Consider the following 19,266-nt stretch of genomic DNA (forward strand, 5'->3'; position numbering starts at 1 on the left):
TCAACCACTGCAAATCGGAAATCTAACAAGGTTGAGGGCAGTTTGCGACTTCTATAAGAAACATTTATGCTCATAAGCGTGTCGGAAATTTCCATTGAAAATTCAAGTGCTTTCTGATGTAGCACCACCATAAAACACTTTTACTGAAAAGGTTTTTAGCTTAAGCTAATTAATTGTGGCTTAAGCTTATTCCATTTCGTCAAGTTAATTGAAAAAAAAAAAAATTGGTAACTTGACTGTTGCGGAATTTCAGCCACAACAAAGAAAATGCCAAGTTTTGAGCAGGCCGGCAATTCCATATCAACCAAGTTAACGATGTCAAATTAATAGTTTTATGACCAACTTGACGAGACACAAAAATGAAAACACAGAGCAAAATCACACAGTTGCAAGTTGTGTTTTTGTGAATATAACAAATTACATTTGTGTATTTGTTGCATTGTTATTTACAGATAAAGAGAAACAATTTCTTACGTATAACGCAAGATGCGTCTTACTAATTCGTTGTTTAGATTCGGAAATATTTTTGGTCCTCGGAATACGACTTTAACCATAACCATAACACAACCACAACGATATCCGCTGGCCATCGACATCCCCATGGCAAAAATTATCACGACTTCAGTCAGAAAGAATGCCGGTAAGGCGGTCAGTTCTAAAACCCGAATGCCAACGGGCGCCATGAATCCATCAAGAAGAAATTAAACAGAAAGTTTCTTTCACTAAACTCTCTGCTTCTTGATCAGGTGTCAATAAAAAGGAATGTTAAAAGTCAGGGAAGAAACACATACAGACCGACGGTCAAATTCGATACTGAAAAAGGCATTTACTTCTATTTATTTTCTGGACAAGCAGAAATGAAGAGGGGAAAAAACACAACACTAGCATAGCCCTATATCTGTTTGCTGTTCTGAAAGGCAGACGAGGCTTTGGATTTTACCAATATTAACTCTCATAGTTAGCACGAGCGGGCATGGCCCTGCCACGGCCCCTTGGGACATAGCCGCCGCCGCCACCACCTCCATAGCCACTACCACTTCCATAACCCCTTCCATAGTAGCCACCACGACCACGACCACCACGCCCAGGACCACGGCCGCCTCTTCCACCCCGATACCTTGAAAAAGTGCCGAAAGTCTGCACCCATATACAAGCATCCGCATTATTAAAATAAATAAATAAATAAATAAAACTTCCCAAAACTAAGATGGCAAAAACAAAAAGGACACTACCTCCGTATCTATCTTTATTTGCTCAGAGTATCTAGTCCTTCCATTCTGGTCATGACTCATAGAGTTGCACGAGATGGTATCAAAGAAATCATCCTTATTGTAGACGGGCTGTGGCACAAAAACAAAATTAAACAAAATCAGGTGATAGAAGTAATAAGATTATTACTAATAGTAGAACTCATCTAGCTACAATGATAAACAAGATAGCCAATGCCACCTTGATCTCAACCTTCGATAACTCAGCCTCGTCTTCATCTTCAATATCATCTTCATCAGTGTCATTTCCATCACCCTCTTTGTGAGCTTTGTTACTCTTACCAAGATGACCCCAAACCTCATCCTTGTTGAACTTCTCATTCATTGCCGTGAAATCAAATTCTTCAGTGAATTTTGTTATGGGACGTGAACTCTGCACACCAAATGTTAATTATTTGGCACTGTCAGTGTCAGTGATGCTGAGAAAAATAATATTGCAACAAATTAATTCGTAGGAGTAAAGTTAATTCGTGGGGGAAAAGAGCTTCCTTACCCCAGTTGCTTGTCCTCTTTCACGCCCTCTATAAGTATAACCCTGGCGATTTTGATTTTGGTATGGAGCTCCATTTGGCTGAGAACGCACATATTCCTATTTACGGAAAGAGGGAGAAGCCCATGTCAGAACTCCTTCCAACCGGACCAGAGAACACATAATAAAATTCAAAACAGGAACTTTAGTCCTAAACCCTGACCACTAGACAAAACTGAGTTGGTAGGAATAAGAGAAACCATCAAGCTAAAAATCTCTATAACCATTCAGTGATTTAAAAAACTGAATCAAACAAAAATATGTAACAAAAAGAAACTCAAACAAAGAGGCTGGCCCACAATTCAGATTCTCATTGGGAGTGGTAACCAACACCATCTAATCCTGATTAATAGCAACATCTAACAAGCCTGTTGACGAATCGAAAATCGCCCCATTGAATAACAATCTTTTTTTTTTTTTGGTGCACCCACCCACATATGAACAGACATACAAGCATAAATCACAATAAAACAGAATAGTCCAGGAGCATGCAAGCATTTGTGTGTGTGTGCACGTGTAACACATGCATGTATGACAAAACAACCTTTTGACCAGCCCGCGCAGGTTGTTGAGGTAGTGGCAGTATTGGTGGCTGCGGTTCTGCGGAAACTGGGACCGATGTTTCTGATGAGGTTGGTGGTGAAACTTGAACAACCTCCACATCCTTGTGAGGTGTTTGCAAAGATTGAGATGAAGGGACTGTAGATCCAAACTGCAACAGCTGGCCTGGGGTTACCAAAGAAGGCACTAGTGTTTCCGAGCGCAAAGAATTAGATGTCCCAGCAACAGAAGAAGTAGTCTGAGTTACGCTTGGATAAGGCAAGGTGGGACCAGAAATTGCATGAGGTTTGTTTGAGATTGGTGGCACAACAGTACTTATATCTGGGCTTGAATTAGCCAGAGAAGAAAGTGCTGGCAAGCTTGCACCAAGCATGGTTGCAGAAGGTGCAGAGGGGGCAGAACTAGGTGCCTTGTTAGGCATTGAGCTTGGCAGAGTTTCAAGAGATAGTGTTGTTGAAGGCACTGGTGGCAGATTTGTTGGCAATGTTGACGTGGATAAAGAAGTAGCAGTCAAACTAGAGGAACTAACACTAGCAGCAGGAAGCAAAGGCGCTGGAACTTCAGGCAAGTTTGAGGGCAAGTTTGAAGCTCCTGTGGGTAGGGAGGGATTAAAATTGGGGTACTGCAGTGGCTGCTGCAGCGAAGAAGGCATTGACAGCCCAGGTGGAGGTCGAAGCAATGACTGCTGGTGTAAATGTGGTAGCCCATTTGGAGGGCCATAGTATCCTTGCCAATACATTGGCATAAGTGCGCCACCATTTGCACTTGGAGGAGGAGGCGTAGCCCCCCATGATGCTAAATTGCCTCCGGGTTGATATAATGGCAAACTACCTTGGAAGTTTGGACCAGGGAGTCCCATCTGTGGAGCATGGGAATTAATATCCGTCAAAGATCCACTAGCTGGAGCAGGCAAGCTCGATGTTGAAGGAGCTGGGCGGGAATAATGAGACTGCAAGAGAGGAAAGAGAGTTACAGAGAGAGAGAGATAATAAATTAGTAGAGGTTAGCAAGATGCAAAAGTTAAAATTCCTTCTCTTACCTGGATAATAGCTGGATCATTGTTTATAGGTGGTGTAGGCTGAACAGGTGGAGAAGACTTAACCTGTAAATCCTGGAAACAAAAATAATAATGGAAGACTTAGGGTCTGGAAAATTACATGAAAATATAACCAGTAGTGAATCCAGGCTACATAGTTCAAAACTGGTCACCACATTACAGAATCTATCTTTACTATTACTAAACAACTAAAGTCTGCTACAATTGAAGAAAACTATCATTGCTGAGTAATTTAAACTCATAAAGTCGAGATTTTGGGGTTTATTTTTGTAAACTATCAGATATAAATATAGAACACTCGTTGTGCAGTCCTACAATCTCAGGCATCTCAGTACCAACCTTGATATCACTCCCGCGAAATAAAATATACTCATAGACTTTGTCTCCCGGTGGGATTTGTGGTCCATCCTTTTTCCTTCCTTCTGTTCCAAAAGATCGTACTGCCAGTGCCATGTAAAAAGTAACAAATTAACATCAATTCATGTACCCATATTTCAACAATAACACTTAATGATATATTATGATCATGAGACAAACAATTCATACAAGTATTCCATAACCCTGTGAAGCAATGCTTTTTCAAAAAAAAAAAATCAAAGTGAAACAATTTTATGAAGAAAACCATGTAACCCTTCTATAAATACAGAACAGATAAACCATTTAGAATCAAAGATTGTACTTTTTTTACACCCCAAAGCTCAAGGAGTTATGCAATATATACATAGAAGTGTATTGAGCCACACCAATTCATAACAATATCGTACTTTCTAACTCAATTCAAAGAACACGCTAGTTCCTGAATCTTATACTTTACATACCCAAGCACACATGCATGTTTCCCAATTCACAATTGAGTAAAATTTCAAAAATCCGGAATCGAAATCAAGAATAATTAAATCAAAATGCCAATCTAGACGACAGAACTAGTAATAAACTAATAAATCAATTCAATTTAATCAAATGGTACATACAGAAAAATGAATGATTCAATCAAAGCAAAACGAAACAATTTCACAAAAACAAAAACCAACATAGAAAAGATAAACTATTTAGAATCACAAAGGCCTACATTTTCACAGGAGCCACAAAATTTTGCAATAGAATACAAAGATGCACATTGAGCCACTGACAGTCAGTTTTAATAGCAAATTCACAGTTGCCGAAAATTCAAAAAATCGGAAATCAATAATAATTAAACCCTAGAAAATGCCAATCTCGACGAATTAACTAGGAATAAACTAACAAATCAAATTAGACCTAGGTAACAAGACCTAAACGGAACCCAGAGAACGAAAAATAAAGATTAAACTCAGGGGAGTTAAACGGTACCGTTTCTGAGTCCAATACTGGACTCCTCGGTGTTGATGTTATATAGAACGCCTTCGTATCTGATCTCACTCTTGGAAGTCAAACTAATCAAGCTCCCTATGTACGAATCCGCCGCCGAGCTCGATCTCGCAGCAGTCTCCGTAGCCATGGCTCCGATTTCGAAACCCTAGCGCGAGAGGGAGGAGGAGGAAGAAAGAGGGGAGAGAGAGAGAGAGAGAGAGAGAGAGAGAGTAGGGTTTTGGTTTTGGGGGTGGCTTTTGAGATTATCTGGTTCTCTCTCTGTTCGTGGGAGAGAGGGATTCGTGGGGGAGAGGGAGAGATCTGTCTGCCTGTTTTAACCCCTGTGATTTTTCGCTTTGACGATAATGACAGGTTGGCCAATGAGAATGCGACACGTGGTGATTGTGACTCATCGGTCTTTTTCGTCGGAATCTGAGGAGAAGTCGGTCCAATGGGTACTGAGTCTAGTAAACGACGAATTGGCAGTGGTTTTCTTTTTTTTTGCTTTCTCGAAAAAAATAAAAAAAAGTAATCAGTGGGTAGTTTTGTCGTAACAAATTTTTTTCGATGTTAAAAAGGTTTATAGAGATATTTTAATCTTTTTTTTGCTATTATTATACGGTTTACTTGCATCAGGAATCAACCGATGCCGTGTTGGCAGCGTGTTCATTGTGGGTGCGTTTGGTACGCAGACGGGACGGAACGGAACGGGACGGGACGGAACGAAGGTGTAATTTTTGAAAAATACATGGGGTATATTTGTCTTAAAATGGTAAAACAGTGTGTTCCACAGATGTGGAACAAACCCGTTCCAGGGGGGAGGTGGGACGCAAAAACACCCAAAATCTATCCCGTGGAACAGCCCGTTTCACCCATTTTTGACGTACCAAACGCGGGACGGAACGTCTCGTCCCGTTCCGTCTCGTCCCGTCCCACGTACCAAACGCACCCTGTACGATTTATTTACGTTAGGAATCGACCGGTGCATGTTGGCAGTGGGTTTTGAGACCTGCGGGGGTGAGAATCGTCTCGACAATGAAATGACGGTTATGCCCATGGTAGTTTGGCAAAGGATGATAAAGTCTGTGACAATGATGTGGTAATTTCGTCATTTTGCCTAAAAATGTTCTTCTCTGGTTTTTTTGGTAAACAAATGTTCTTCACCGTTTGGTATGCATAATTGTACATTACCTTTGCCGTGGGCCCACCAATTGACAACATGTTGGTACGGACATTCCCAATTAGGGTTTTCAAGAATTCACCCAATTCAATTTCTTGTATTGCAAGTGCAGCCCACTGTAACTCGATTATTAGTAATACGGAGTTTGGGTTTCGTAGTGGCGTACGATGTTCACGCCGCAGAGGAAGGCGTCGACGGCGGCTCTGTCGCTGACGCCGAGGAGCGGCGGCGGCGTTGTTTCGAACCCTAGGAATACTGAGAAGGGTAAAGCGGTGGTACTTGTGGACGGTCCGCCTCCGCCATTGGGCTCGCTGAGTGAGAGCGGACCTTATACGACTGTGGGATTTGATAGCGGTGATATGGACGATTGGAGGGCGTTCAAGGAGGCCGGGTTACTTGATGAGGCGGCCATGGACCGCAAGGACCGCCAAGCTCTCGCCGAGAAGGTCTCTAAGCTTCAAACAGAGGTCAGCCACTAGATTTTGATTATATTAACATTGTTAATTTTTGGGTTTATCAAAAATGATTAAGAGAATTGTTATCGATTACAGAACAAATATTTAAACTTTCTGAATAAATTCTGAAGTATTTGTTGTTGGGCAGCTTTTTAGTTACCAGTATAATATGGGGCTTCTTCTGATTGAGAAGAAAGAGTGGGCTTCGAAGCACGAAGAATTGACCGAAGCTTTGGTTGAAACCCAAGAGATTCTTAACCGTGAAAAGTCTGCGCACTTGATTGCAGTATCTGAGGTTGAGAAACGGGAGGAGAATTTACGGAGAGTCTTGTTCGCTGAGAAGCAGTGTGTAGCTCAGGTATACTGCCTTTTGTTGTTTGTGAATTTGTGTAATTAAATTTTGCTTTGTCAATTTTGTAAAATAATTTTTGTTACTGCAGCTCGAAAAGGCTTTGCTTGAAATGCACGAGGAGCATGCCCAAATAAGGCACGAGGCCGAAGCAAAGATGGCTGATGCAAGTTCATTCGTTGTGGGAATTGAAGAAAAGTCTTTGGAGACAGATGCAAAGTTGTGTGCTGCTTATGCCAAGCTCGGTGAGGTCAACAGAAAGAGTTCAGAGTTGGACATGAGATTGCAAGAGGTGGAGGCCCGCGAAAGTGTGCTTCGAAGAGAGCAATTTTCCTTAAGTGCGGAGTATGCTTTTACAACCATGACACTTGCATTTAGGATATGCATTCTCCATATATATATATATAGCTCCTCCGTTCTTTGCTGAATTGACATCTTGTCATTTATGATGTAGTCTGTTTTTGGATCATTCGACTTTTAAATTAAATCTGACTTGTTCTTAATCTTATTAGGCAAGAGGCTCACAAGACAACTTTTTACAAACAAAGGGAAGAATTGAAAGAATGGGAGAGGAAGTTAGAAGAAGGGGAAGAGAGGTTATGCAAGCTTCAGAGAACTTTAAATGAGAAGGAGGAAAAGTCAAATCAAAATGATATGATTATGAAGCAAAGAGAGAAGGACATTGAAGAAGCACAAAGGAAGATTGAAGCTTTGAACACTATGTTGAAAGAAATGGAAGCTGATGTGAATAAACGGCTAGATGACTTAGTATCAAAGGAAAAGGTGCGTGACTAGTGTAGATTAGTTTATTTTGTTCTTTTTCTAGAAAAGTATAATTGCACTTTTGTCCATTTGACTGATGTCAATTTGGTTGCAGGAAGCTAATTCTGTGAGGAACGTCTTAGGGTTGAAGGAGAAAGATTTACAGGAATTTGAGCAAAAACTAAGTTTGCAAGAAAATGTGAGTCCCAACTGATATTTAAGCTATGTAACTTATGACACATAAAATTGTATTCTCTGTTTTCTAAAATGTTATATTTGTGTTTTCTAAATGGGTAAATTGGTGTTTGGGTTATATTTCTGTTTTCCAAAGGGGTACATTTGTGTTTTTTTCTGAAGGAGTACATTTTTGTAAAATGTATTGGATGTACGCCAATGTAAATGTTGGCTAACTGAAAATTAGAAATCATGTTTCTCGAAGGTGTTGGTATTCGAAGCATTAACAGATTATATAATAGAGGAAAGGTGAGGAACAAAATAAGAGCGGATGCATATCTTTTGTTTTTAATCTCAAACTAAAAGTACAAAAAGAAGATAAAAAGGTCGTACCCAGTGCACAAGGCTCCCGCTTTACGCAGGGTCTAGGAGAGGTGAATGTCGGCTAGCCTTACCCCCATTTATGGAGAGGCTGCTCCCAATAAAAGTACAAAAAGAAGATGGATTGCAAAAATTCATGTGGTGCAATTTTCTGTTTAATAAGGCTCGAATGTTTTATATTCATACAACTTGTCTAGAAGTCTGATATGGTCTGTTCAGGTGGAGATTCAAGAGGTGCTTGACAAGCACAGAGCTATTCTCAATACGGAAATACAGGAGTTTGAGTTGGAAATGGAAGAAAGGAGGGAGACTCTGAACAAGGAACTTAGGAGCAAGGTTGATGGGGTGGAACAGAAGGAATTGGAAATCAGCCACAGGGAAGAAAAGTTGTCGAAGAGGAAACAAGCACTGCATGAGAAATCAGAGAGGTTGAGTGAGAAAAATAATGAACTTGAAACAAAGCTGAAAACTTTGAAGGAGAACGAGAAAGCCATCAAAGCTAATGAGAAAATGTTAGAGGTGGAAAAGCAACAATTACTTGCTGATATAGAGTGTCTTCAGAATCTTAGAGATGAAATTCAGAAGATAAAGGATGAAAACCTTCAACTGGAGCTCCAGATTCGTGAAGAGAGAGAGAAGCAGGTAATTACTCAGGAAGAGAGGTCAGAGCACCTCCGTTTGCTGTCGGAATTGCAGCAGGAATTAAGGACTTATAGACTTCAAAATGAGTTGCTTTTGAAGGAAACTGAAGATTTGAAGCAGCAGAGGGAAAAGTTTGAGGAAGAGTGGGAGGAATTGGATGAGAGAAAAGCTGAAATTAGCAGAGATCTTGAGAAAATTGTTGAAGAGAAAGAAAATTTAGAAAAATTACAGGGCATGGAGGAAGAAAGGCTGAAAAAAGAGAAACATGCAATGCAAGATTACATACAGAGCGAGCAGGACAGTCTCAAGCTTGAGAAAGAATCATTTGTGTCTAAGATGAGAAATGAGCAGTTAGCCTTAGCTGAAAAGGCCCAATTCGAGCATAGTCAAATGGTTCAAGATTTTGAGTCACGGAATAGAGATCTTGAGGCTGATATGCAGAATAGGGAGCAGGAAATGAAGAAAGGCCTGCAGGAAATGGAGAGAGCATTTGAGGAGGAGAAGGATAGAGAACATTCTAATATTAATTACTTGAAGGGAGTCACTAATGAGCAAATGGAAGAATTAAGATCTGAAAGGCATAGAATGGAAAGGGAAAGGGAAGAACTTGCTCTGAACAAGAAGCAGCAAGAAGTTATCCAACTTGAAATGCGCAAAGACATTGGTCAGCTTGATATCCTTAGCAAGGGGATCAAGCAGCAGCGGGAACAACTTATTGAGGAAAGACGACACTTCCTTTCTTGTGTTGAGAAGCTGAAAAGTTGCAAGGACTGTGGAGAAATGACAAGGGAATTTGTACTTTCTGATCTCCAGGTATCGGCAGTGTTCCAAGTTGAGGCTGTTCCTCTGCCGAGGGTCAATGTTGATTTTTTAAAGAACTCTCCAGCTGATTCAGGTGTTCCTGAATTGGAATACACAGAATCAGGATGGGGAACATCTTTGCTGCGCAAATGCAAGTCAATTGTTTCTAAAGTATCTCCAATTAAAAAACTGGAGCATATTACTGATGCAGGGTCTTCAGAGTTGCCCCCAGTATCAACTATTCAAGTTAATACTGAAGAGAAAAGAAACGAGTCTAATATGCTTATTAATGAGGGAGCAAGAGGGCACATCGGTCATGAAGATGAAGCTGGGGCATCCTTTAGGATGCCTAATGACTCTAGTGCTCAACCACTACCATCTGATAACACCACCAAGGAAGTGGATGATGGGTGTGCTCCATCAATTGATGATCATAGCTTCATTGACAGTAAGGTGAAAGATGTTCCTGATGATTCTGAGCAATCCGAGCTGAAGAGTGGTCGGCAAAAACCGGCTAGGGGACGCAAGTCCAGACTGTCTAGGACACGCACCGTGAAGGCAACAGTTGAAGAGGCAAAGAAATTTCTAGGAGATACTCCAGAAGAACCATCAAATGCAAGTATGCTGCCTAATGATAGTAGTTACAATCATGAAGAAAGTCGGGGTGATTCCAGTTTTTCTGAGAAAGCTAATAGTAGCATTGGGAGGAAACGAATGCATGCTCAGACCTCTAGGATTACTGAAAGTGAGCAAGATAATTGTGACAGCGAAGGATGTTCTGGCAGTGTCGCAACAGCTGGTGGGCGCAGGAAGAGGCGACAACCCATTGCTTCCTCCGTGCAAACACCTGGAGAGCAGCGATATAATCTCAGACATCGCAAGACGTAAGTTGCTTAATGTGTCTATGAATTTATATGGCACAGTGGAAGCTAATATGGAAGTAAATAACAAATTAATGTTTGCAGTTTCTATGGCGTGATACATAATATTAGGGCCAACTTGGGTTAAGGTTGTCTATCTATATAGACTTCTTGTCGGTCTGTTATTCTTCATGCATTGTTGCATTTGTCTCCAATCAACTTAAGCTTTTAAGGACAATTGGATTTCAATACAGTATTAATTTTGGATTGTTTATTAATTTCTGGTTGAACTCTGGGTGTATCTTTTTGCTTTCAGTAGTTATGTTTATATAAAATTGTTGGGCTCCTTTTTTCCCTTATCAATTTTAGTTTTGAGATTAGTGATATTCTGATGCATACACCAAGTACGGATTTGAATGTCAAACTTGTGCTCAATCTTATCACTGTAGTCCATTTGATCCTTTTTCCTTTTTGGGCTGAGAAGAACGATTCTTTGACCCATTTCTGTTCTTGCAAGGGAATATTAACTGAGCACTTAATTTGTCCAGGTCCTTTCAGTCAATGCATGAAATAGAATGTTTGTTAGAACCCAGAATAATCTATTCCATAGTCTCCAGTAGGTGCCAAACAAATAATTTCCTAACCAGCTTCGGATTAGTCCTGGAGTGACACTTTTACTGACCGTTATTCTGAAATATTGCTCCTTGATCAATTAAAGCATTCGGTATGTTCTGTCTAAAAAGAGAAATTGCTTATTAAGTTACTTGTTGCTAAATTGTTACTGATATGGAGAATAATTTGGTTCTTTCTGATGGTTTGGGAAAATGTAAACATAGAAAAACAAGTAAAGGAAGATTAAATGATAAACAGGGATAAACTTATGTAGTTAATAATTGAATTAACAAAGTGTCTGTATTGGAAGACGTGAATTTTTACGGTTTTACATATGACCTCATCTGTCGTAAACTGTCCAAATTAAGTGATCTTGCATGAGGTGTAGAGTGTTTGGCATTTTCTATGCTCTACCATGTCAGGAAATGTTCGGGTTTTTTTTTTTTTTTTTTAAATTGGTCTATGAACGTTGATCAGTACAGGATCAGTCACAGCAGCACCAGCCGCGGCTGACCTGAAGAAGAGAAATAAGGAAGAAACTGGAGGTGGTGGTGTAGAACCAATTCCTGAATCTGTTTCTGTATCGTCGTTGGGGACGGCTGGTGAGAATGGGCGGACTACACAGTTGATGCAGGTCACCACATTGAAAAGTGTGGAATTCTCACAGGAGCGGGTTGTGAGGGTAATGTCCCTCTTACCTTTTTCGGTGCTTTGTAATTTGTGACGGTTTTAGCCGAAACGTCTAAAACTATGTGGATAAGGTCTGGTAACCTGTGTTTCATGTACTGCAGTTTAGAACACCAAAAGAAACCGTTGATGACAATGCCGAAGCTGATGCAGCAAAATCAGTTGAAAATACAGAGTTGAGTGCAGAAGATAATGGTACACCGGAATCTGGTGGCGGCAACAATACAAATGGCGAGAGCGACGATGATTACGATGACGAGGACGTTGAAGAGCGTCCGGGCGAGAAGTCAATAGGAAAGAAGATCTGGACTTTCTTGACAACGTGATGGCGAACACCCACTCTCTCAGTACCATCTTGTAAACGTTGTAATGGCTAGCTTCAGTGTGATTTCTTAGCTGTTTTTCGTTCTCATTTTGTAACTCTAATGTCGAAATGGCGATTTCGTCACTCTTTTAGTCTTTTTAGATTGTCATATATTGAAGCACTCTTGGAATTTTCTTAAATTTGAGATTAAATGATACATAGCATTAAATGCTGCGGAAAATGAATGGTTTAGATTAAAACTAAAAGTTTTAAAGGTTGTGGAAATCAAATCTAGCGGTTAAAACACTTTTAGTAATGAGTGCTAAGTAGCATCGAAGCCACAACTATGGAGTCATAACTCAATGAGATTATCGAAAACATGAAACTGCAAACTTAAGACCCATATCTTTCAACCGATCTTAAAAGTGTTCACAGCTAGCTACAGAAGCTTATGTAGAAAAGGACTTATCATCCTATTGTACTAGGCCTGCCCAGAAAACAATTAAGTAGAGCTGGGGCTATGCCTTCTGATAGCCCTCCATCTCTCTCCCTCCCCATGTCCCCAGCCTCCACTGAGACACTGTGGTCCTCTTCCTCCGTCCTCCCCATCAAAAACTCCAAAAGTGCTTTATTTGTTTGATTTTTCCACAGCTGCTTCTGCTTCTTAACCTTTCTTTCCTTCATCCTGTGGACATAACTTTTTCCCCAACCTTCTTAGAGAGAGAGAGAGAGAGAGAGAGAGAGAGAACATCTTGGAAGGTTGGATTGGACCATTACTCTTTGTCCTGTCTTTTATTATCTTCCCTACTTAATTATTAGACTATAGATTCAACGATGGCCTTAATCCTGTCCACAAAAATTAAGGTCATAAGCAATTAACAACAATAATCAAGCTTTATTCTATTAAATAAAGTCGGCTATGAATCTTAAAACACTACTACGCTTCTTTTGTTTAGGCAAATGAGAATGGTGAGCTAGGAATTGTCCAAATTCGGTTATGTTGCTAGGTATATGTTTAGTAGTACGAGAACAATTTTAAACATGAGATGTCATTGTAGTTGTATTCAATGGCGAATTTATAAAATTTTCACAAAAAAAAAATTTCATGTAAAATATTCCTTTTTTTTTGTTAGACAAAACATACGTCAAAAGTTAATAATACTATTATCATTCAGGATTCACAAAACATGCAACAATACAAACTCCAAATGTCTACGACGAGTTTTATCCCACAAGTGTCTCATTATAATGTTATCAAAATAGGTAAAAATATGAAAAGTGATCATTTCAACTATTGAGATTTGATACAATCAGATCCTCATAAGTTTTGGAGTTAGGGCCTATTCGAAATAGAATCCAGCTTTCTATCAACTTAGACATGAGTGCTTTTCCTTGCTAAAAATACACTTCTAGCCCTCGCTCAATGTAAAGACGTCGCTCAACCATTAATCTCCATTATACTAGAGAGTGAACTTTTAACAAAACTCACAATAAAAATCCCTAAAAACACAAAAATGTCCATACAAATTGATTTCGTATAATTCCATGAAGGAAAGTCAAATTAATTTATATTTTGGTATGGAAAATACTGAGCATTGACGGTATTTTAAATCAATTATCAACTGCTATGCTAGAAAGTTAATAAACGTGACAATGTTTGTTTAGTTTGAAATTTTATTACAGTTTCGTTTTTCTCATATTTTGTGTATAATTACATCTTTCAAACAAAGGAAGGATGTTGTTTTATTGCTCTTGGTCATGAAGAAAGGAATAGGCGGAACAATTGGTATTTGGTAACTATGGTTCAATTCCAAGATACACCATAGCAGTATGAACTTGAAGCGTATTTCTCAAACCCATCTGGAGCCACACAGTCATTTTTTTCTTTTGGAGATTCAATGCAGTTTTTGTCGTGTTCCTCTCCATGTTTCAGAAAGCACTTAAAACCCCAAAAGCAGAAAAGCCCCAACCTAGAGAAGAAGGCAGCATTGAGAGATAAAAACACGTCTGTTTGTCTTGCATGTACTTGCATGCACCCCCACCTCTCTCTCTCTCTCTCTCTCTCTCTCTGTTTTTGCATGGAAATATGGTCCCCTATTCCCTCTACCCCAAATCCTGCAAAACCCTAGAAATCCTTATCCCTTTAACATAACTAATCTCACAATCTTAACAACCCACCTCCAACTACCACACCCATTTAACTGGCTAAAGTAACCATTTTTACTGAACATAATGATGATACAACAGCAACTAACTTTCATTTTGACTAGACATAACTTTGAATTTGAGTGCAATGAGACGAGTGTCTCAACCGCACAAGTAAAATCAGTGTAGAATTGATCGTGTAACTAAGTTATTAAAGTAGACTTAAAAATGCGTCTAGCTGACTAAACTAGTGTTCTCTCTCTAAACTCAAGTTTAAACCTGATTTTTCGTAATTTTATTTATATCAGATTAAAATATCGTTCGAATTAACAGATAACGATAATCAATAACAATAAATTAAAAGTTTGATAAGACTATCACGAGATTGAAAGCAGCGCCGAATCCTTTCGCTTTCACCTTCTAGTCCTTACAGTTACTACTCTATTCTGATCTTAATGATAGTCGTTATTACTTTGTTGCTCTTCGAGAACTGTGCTTTTGATCCTCTCTCTCTCTCTCTCTCTGCTCTATATACTTTCTTAGCTTTTCCATAAGCATAACAAGTAGACCAGAGAGCTCAGCTTTCTTGCTTCCGCTTGTGTATTTTTCCTCTTCTCTTCTTCCCTTTTTCCTTCAAACACCTTTGGATCTTTCTCAAATTCTGCTTGGGCCCCAAACCACTCGTGATTTTCCTCATATAAACATATATATAGATATATATACAAGGGGCCCATGTCGATATTTCTCATGAATATCACATCCATGATTGTAGTTTCTGCTTCCTAAATCCATTTCTCTTTTGGGTCAGTGTCTCATGGTTTTCTTCTTCCCATAAACTCCCATCTCTCAATTCCTTTTTTTATAACTCTGTGTTAATCAAATTCCCCTCTGGATTTACCCATTTTTATTGACTTTTACTTAAAATCCATGAAGGGTTTTGCTCCTATCAGTCTTGTGATTTTGGTAATCTTTCTGTTCCCTGTGGGTGTTTGGAGTTCTGAGGAAGCAGATGAAGGTGTAGCTCCGATGGAGAAAACAGAGCAGGAAGCTCTGTACTCTGCAGTACAAGGCTTTGTGGGTAAATGGTGGAATGGTTCAGACCTCTATCCGGATCCTTGTGGGTGGACTCCTATACAGGTACTTTTTTTTTTTTACCCCCACCACTCTCTGTACTGTCTCTCTGCAACATTGCTTCAATCCAAAGTTACCAACTATATATTCCTTTTTGGTTTTTACTTGTACTCGCCAAGAGGTTAAATGCCAATGTTGCATTTAACGCTTTGCTGGCAGCTTAGAATCACTAGAGTTTCGAGAAATTTAACGGGTGAATCTGAGTCACTTAAATGACACGGGTTTTTCATTTGAAGTCGATGTGTATTTTTTATGTTAGGGTTCAGTCAGTTAACATGTTGCGTGTTCGTAATAGGTCAAAAGTTGTAACCTTTCTAGTGTTTGATATGGGTTTTTCAATTTCTACTGCAGGGGGTGTCTTGTGATTTGTATGATGGGGTTTGGTATGTGACCACCATGAATATTGGACCTATTCTTGACAACTCCCTAAATTGTTCCCCAAGTGCAAAATTTAGACCACAACTGTTTGATTTGAAGCACCTAAAATCCCTATCCATTTTCAATTGCTTCCTCTCACCCCACAAACATCCAGTTCCAATCCCCTCAGAGAACTGGTGGAACCTTGCTGGCAGCTTAGAATCACTAGAGTTTCGATCGAATCCGGGCCTCACCGGACAAATTCCTACAACCTTTGGCAGCCTTACAAAGCTCCAATCATTAGTGCTAGTAGAGAATGGATTAAGTGGTGGACTACCAACAAATATCGGTGAATTAGTCCGATTGAAACGGCTAGTTCTAGCCGGCAACTGGTTTACGGGCCAAATCCCTGATGGGTTTGGTGGATTGAATCAGCTGTTAATCCTTGATTTAAGTAGGAACTCACTATCCGGGCCTTTGCCAATCACCATTGGAAGCTTGACTTCACTCTTGAAGCTTGACTTGAGCAGCAATCAACTGGAAGGGCAGCTACCATTGGGGTTTGGTAATCTAAAGATGTTGACTTTATTGGACCTCAGGAGCAACAATTTCTCAGGTGGGTTGACCAAATCACTTGAAGAAATGCATTCCTTGGAAGTGTTGGTCTTGTCCAAAAACCCAATTGGTGGAGACATCAAAACCCTAGAGTGGCAAAACATGGAGAAATTGGTAATTTTAGACCTCTCTGGATTAGGTCTAATTGGTGAGATTCCAGATTCAATTTCAAACCTAAAAAAATTGAGATTTTTGGGTCTGAGTGACAACAAGCTCACAGGCAACCTCTTGCCAAAGATTGCAACTTTGCCCTGCCTCAGTGCACTCTACCTCCATGGCAACAACCTCACAGGGGAGCTTAAATTCTCTGAGTCGTTTTATCACAAAATGGGGAGTCGTTTTGGGGCTTGGAACAACCCTAATCTCTGTTACGTCAGTGGAATGGTGCCAGCAGGCCATGTCCCATTCGGGGTGAGGCCATGTCAGCAGGGGGAGGAGGAGGTCACATTGGTTGAAAAACCCAATTCAAAAACAGAGTTGGGTGATGAGATTTTGAATCAGAATTCACATTACACTACTTCTTTGGGAATCTCAAGCTTTGGCATTGATGGGTTCTGGTGGCTTAGTGGATTTCTGCAATTACTGATGTTTCTGTTATTGACTTGATCCCTAAAGATCCCTTCTTTTTAGAGCTTTACAACATAACTTCTCTAGTTAGGAGCAATTGTAACTTAGAATGTTATTGCTTACTTTGTTATGCTTTCTTTTGCCTCTTAACATGAACTCACTCAATATATATGCTTTCCTTTTCCTTTTCTCAATCAATCAAATTTAGGGGTGGACACAAAGCTGACCGAATCAGACCACTCTAAGTGGTATGGTTTGCTTTTAACATTGAAATGTTTAATCTTGGAACAAAGCAAATCGCATTGCTTAACTGTTAGTAAATTTGGTAAAAAAAATGGCCAAACTTGGGGATGGACACTAAACCAAGTGAATCAAACCACTATGATGGGTTTGACTTGCGTTTAACATAAAAATGTGTGTTTTTAGACCAAACCAACCGTTTCGCTTAATAGTTAGTAGATTTGGTGGTGAAACTAATCCAAACCGAATAGTGGTCATTTTTTACATACGAAGTGGAACGCAACTCTACTGCACATGTGACATGGATAATAATGGTACCATAGAAAATAAGAACATAGGATTGGGCAGTCGCTTTGCAAACCACTATACAGCTAGCAAAATTCATTTGGGTTTCTTGCTAAACAGAGCAACCCCAACTAACTATAAATGCTGGGAATTTTTGCCAGCGGTGGGAAGTGACTTCAATGGAATTTGGGTAAGAGTGCGATCCTTTTATTGCTTTTTTCCCTTCGAAAAAAGGTGCAAATAATGGCTTGGCTTTAATACATTGAAAGTGAAATTTGGGTCACTATTGCTTGGTAGCTTCATGCATGGCTTTTTACTTTGGTGGCAATTGGTAGACTTTTGTAGGTTGTGGAAGCACTGTCGACATAAGTGCTTAGGTGGAGCTCGTGTTTTAAAGAAGACTGGTATGAAGGATGATTAGGTTGGATCCATAAATACAATTCCAGATCCAATTGAAGTTAAATGCTGTGTCCTAGGACCTATGTCAGTTTCTTTAATTTTCTTGGGTTTGATTGATTGGGTTCTGAATATTCCGTTTGGGAAAAGATATGGTTTGCATGATTCCAAGTCATTGTATACACCCTTTAGTTTATCTCTCGTTTGTGAGCGTATACAACTTCTAGTAGCTAAGAATCTCTCTCATTTGCGAGCATATACAACCTTTGGTAGGTAAGAATCTTGTTGTTTCAAACGTTATTATCACAGTTGAAAGTATCAATCTCACATCTAAGAAATGATAAACCTTGAATGTGCTTATAAGAGGTTAGGCTACTCTCCATATTTTCAATTGGTTTTATAGTGAAACCCCAACTTTCTTCACAATATAGAGAGTAACCCAACCTCATATAAGCCCTTGCAGGTTTGGTCCCTCACCGATGTGGGACTTTGTCCTCACATTCTCACATGTTCACTCACGCATGGTGAATTTTCAAGCCTAACACGTGAACAACACAAGCGAAGTGACGTGGAGCACGTGTAGCCGTTGGGCTTCACACGTGGGCCAATATGTTCTAATACCATGAAGAAAGTTGGGGTTCCACCATAAAACCAATTGATGTTATGGTGGAATCTCTGCTTTCTTCAATTACTCTTTCTTCCGTTTGCCCTAATGCTACTACGTAATGCTTTTCTGATGCTTTTGCCGCAATAATTGAATGGATTTTTGTTAAACAAGATCATCATTTATATACAAGAGTTCATATGGTTCAGTTAACATGTCATGTTAGCCAAAGTATACTAACTACAAAAGATTACATGGTGGCGATTTTTACGCTCCCGTACTTTTCTCCGACACTATTTTCATTGTATTTTATTTGATTCATTCAACCGAAGAGACAAAATATTAGGAAATGTGAGTGTGATTAGGTAACACGTCGGTGTTATTAAAGCCTATTGATGTGGCTTTCCATAAAGTTTTGATTCCTTATCATCATACAAGTCCCATAAAAGGCTATGTTTCCAGATTGGAAATATTAAATATTATTAAAGGAGCCACACTTTCCACCTTAACTTGGATAATGTGGTGACTGATTGGCAGTTGCTAGTCATGCAATGGTTTCGTGTTTTGGTAGAACAATGCATTGTATATTGTTGACTTTTGCATGTCTAATCACGTAGTAGTGTTTTGATTCAATAATACAATAGCATAAGAAGACAATGTTGCATATAATATTGTAATATTGTATTATTAAACTGGTAAGTCATTTTTGTCTTTACACATCAACATAAATAATTCTCTTAACTTGCAGATGATAGGAAAATCTCTCTGCACTTTCATTAATCTCATTCTCTCTTAGTTTAGCCTTTAGAGTATCATTTTGCCCTAGAATTAGGAGGCTACTAATAATTACGGCTGTTTGATCATTGTGCACTGACACAAGGTACATAGGTAATCTAGCTGGACTAGATGCAATCGAATCTTTCTTTACGCTCTTGTTTTTTTATTCGTGCAATGATTCTTAGGAACGTGACGGTG

General features: G+C 39.5%; 3 protein-coding genes across 5 annotated transcripts; 2 read left to right on the forward strand and 1 right to left on the reverse strand.

Annotated features, from left to right (window-relative positions):
- Positions 1-701: 701 nt before the first annotated feature.
- Positions 702-5,190, reverse strand: LOC103416470 (protein decapping 5). Of its 2 annotated transcripts, none has more exons than XM_008354712.4 (8): positions 4,745-5,190; positions 3,755-3,855; positions 3,398-3,469; positions 2,342-3,307; positions 1,762-1,857; positions 1,462-1,641; positions 1,233-1,340; positions 702-1,137 (listed from the first exon to the last, which is right to left on the reverse strand). In XM_008354712.4, exons 1-8 carry the CDS (start codon positions 4,890-4,892, stop codon positions 946-948), a joined length of 1,863 nt encoding a protein of 620 aa, XP_008352934.3. In that variant the 5' UTR covers positions 4,893-5,190; the 3' UTR covers positions 702-945. The 2 variants fall into 2 exon arrangements, with proteins under 2 accessions (XP_008352934.3, XP_008352933.3); XM_008354711.4 differs by having other exon boundaries at positions 1,450-1,641; positions 4,745-5,053.
- A 661-nt stretch (positions 5,191-5,851) lies between these two features.
- LOC103402733 (nuclear matrix constituent protein 1-like) lies at positions 5,852-12,192 on the forward strand. Of its 2 annotated transcripts, none has more exons than XR_003769825.2 (8): positions 5,852-6,391; positions 6,528-6,737; positions 6,820-7,073; positions 7,241-7,511; positions 7,606-7,689; positions 8,265-10,372; positions 11,443-11,642; positions 11,752-12,192. XR_003769825.2 is itself a non-coding variant. In XM_008341489.4 (8 exons), the coding sequence occupies exons 1-8, from the start codon at positions 6,092-6,094 to the stop codon at positions 11,971-11,973; spliced, it is 3,654 nt and encodes a 1,217-aa protein (XP_008339711.3). In that variant the 5' UTR covers positions 5,852-6,091; the 3' UTR covers positions 11,974-12,192. The 2 variants fall into 2 exon arrangements, 1 of the variants encoding a protein (XP_008339711.3); XM_008341489.4 differs by having other exon boundaries at positions 11,438-11,642.
- A 2,393-nt stretch (positions 12,193-14,585) lies between these two features.
- LOC103402736 (piriformospora indica-insensitive protein 2) lies at positions 14,586-16,916 on the forward strand. Its single transcript, XM_008341494.4, has 2 exons — positions 14,586-15,233; positions 15,579-16,916. Exons 1-2 carry the CDS (start codon positions 15,024-15,026, stop codon positions 16,803-16,805), a joined length of 1,437 nt encoding a protein of 478 aa, XP_008339716.3. The 5' UTR covers positions 14,586-15,023; the 3' UTR covers positions 16,806-16,916.
- The last annotated feature ends 2,350 nt before the right edge of the window (positions 16,917-19,266 follow it).

This window comes from Malus domestica, chromosome 16, assembly GCF_042453785.1.
Source record: "Malus domestica chromosome 16, GDT2T_hap1".
Taxonomy (NCBI): domain Eukaryota; kingdom Viridiplantae; phylum Streptophyta; class Magnoliopsida; order Rosales; family Rosaceae; genus Malus; species Malus domestica.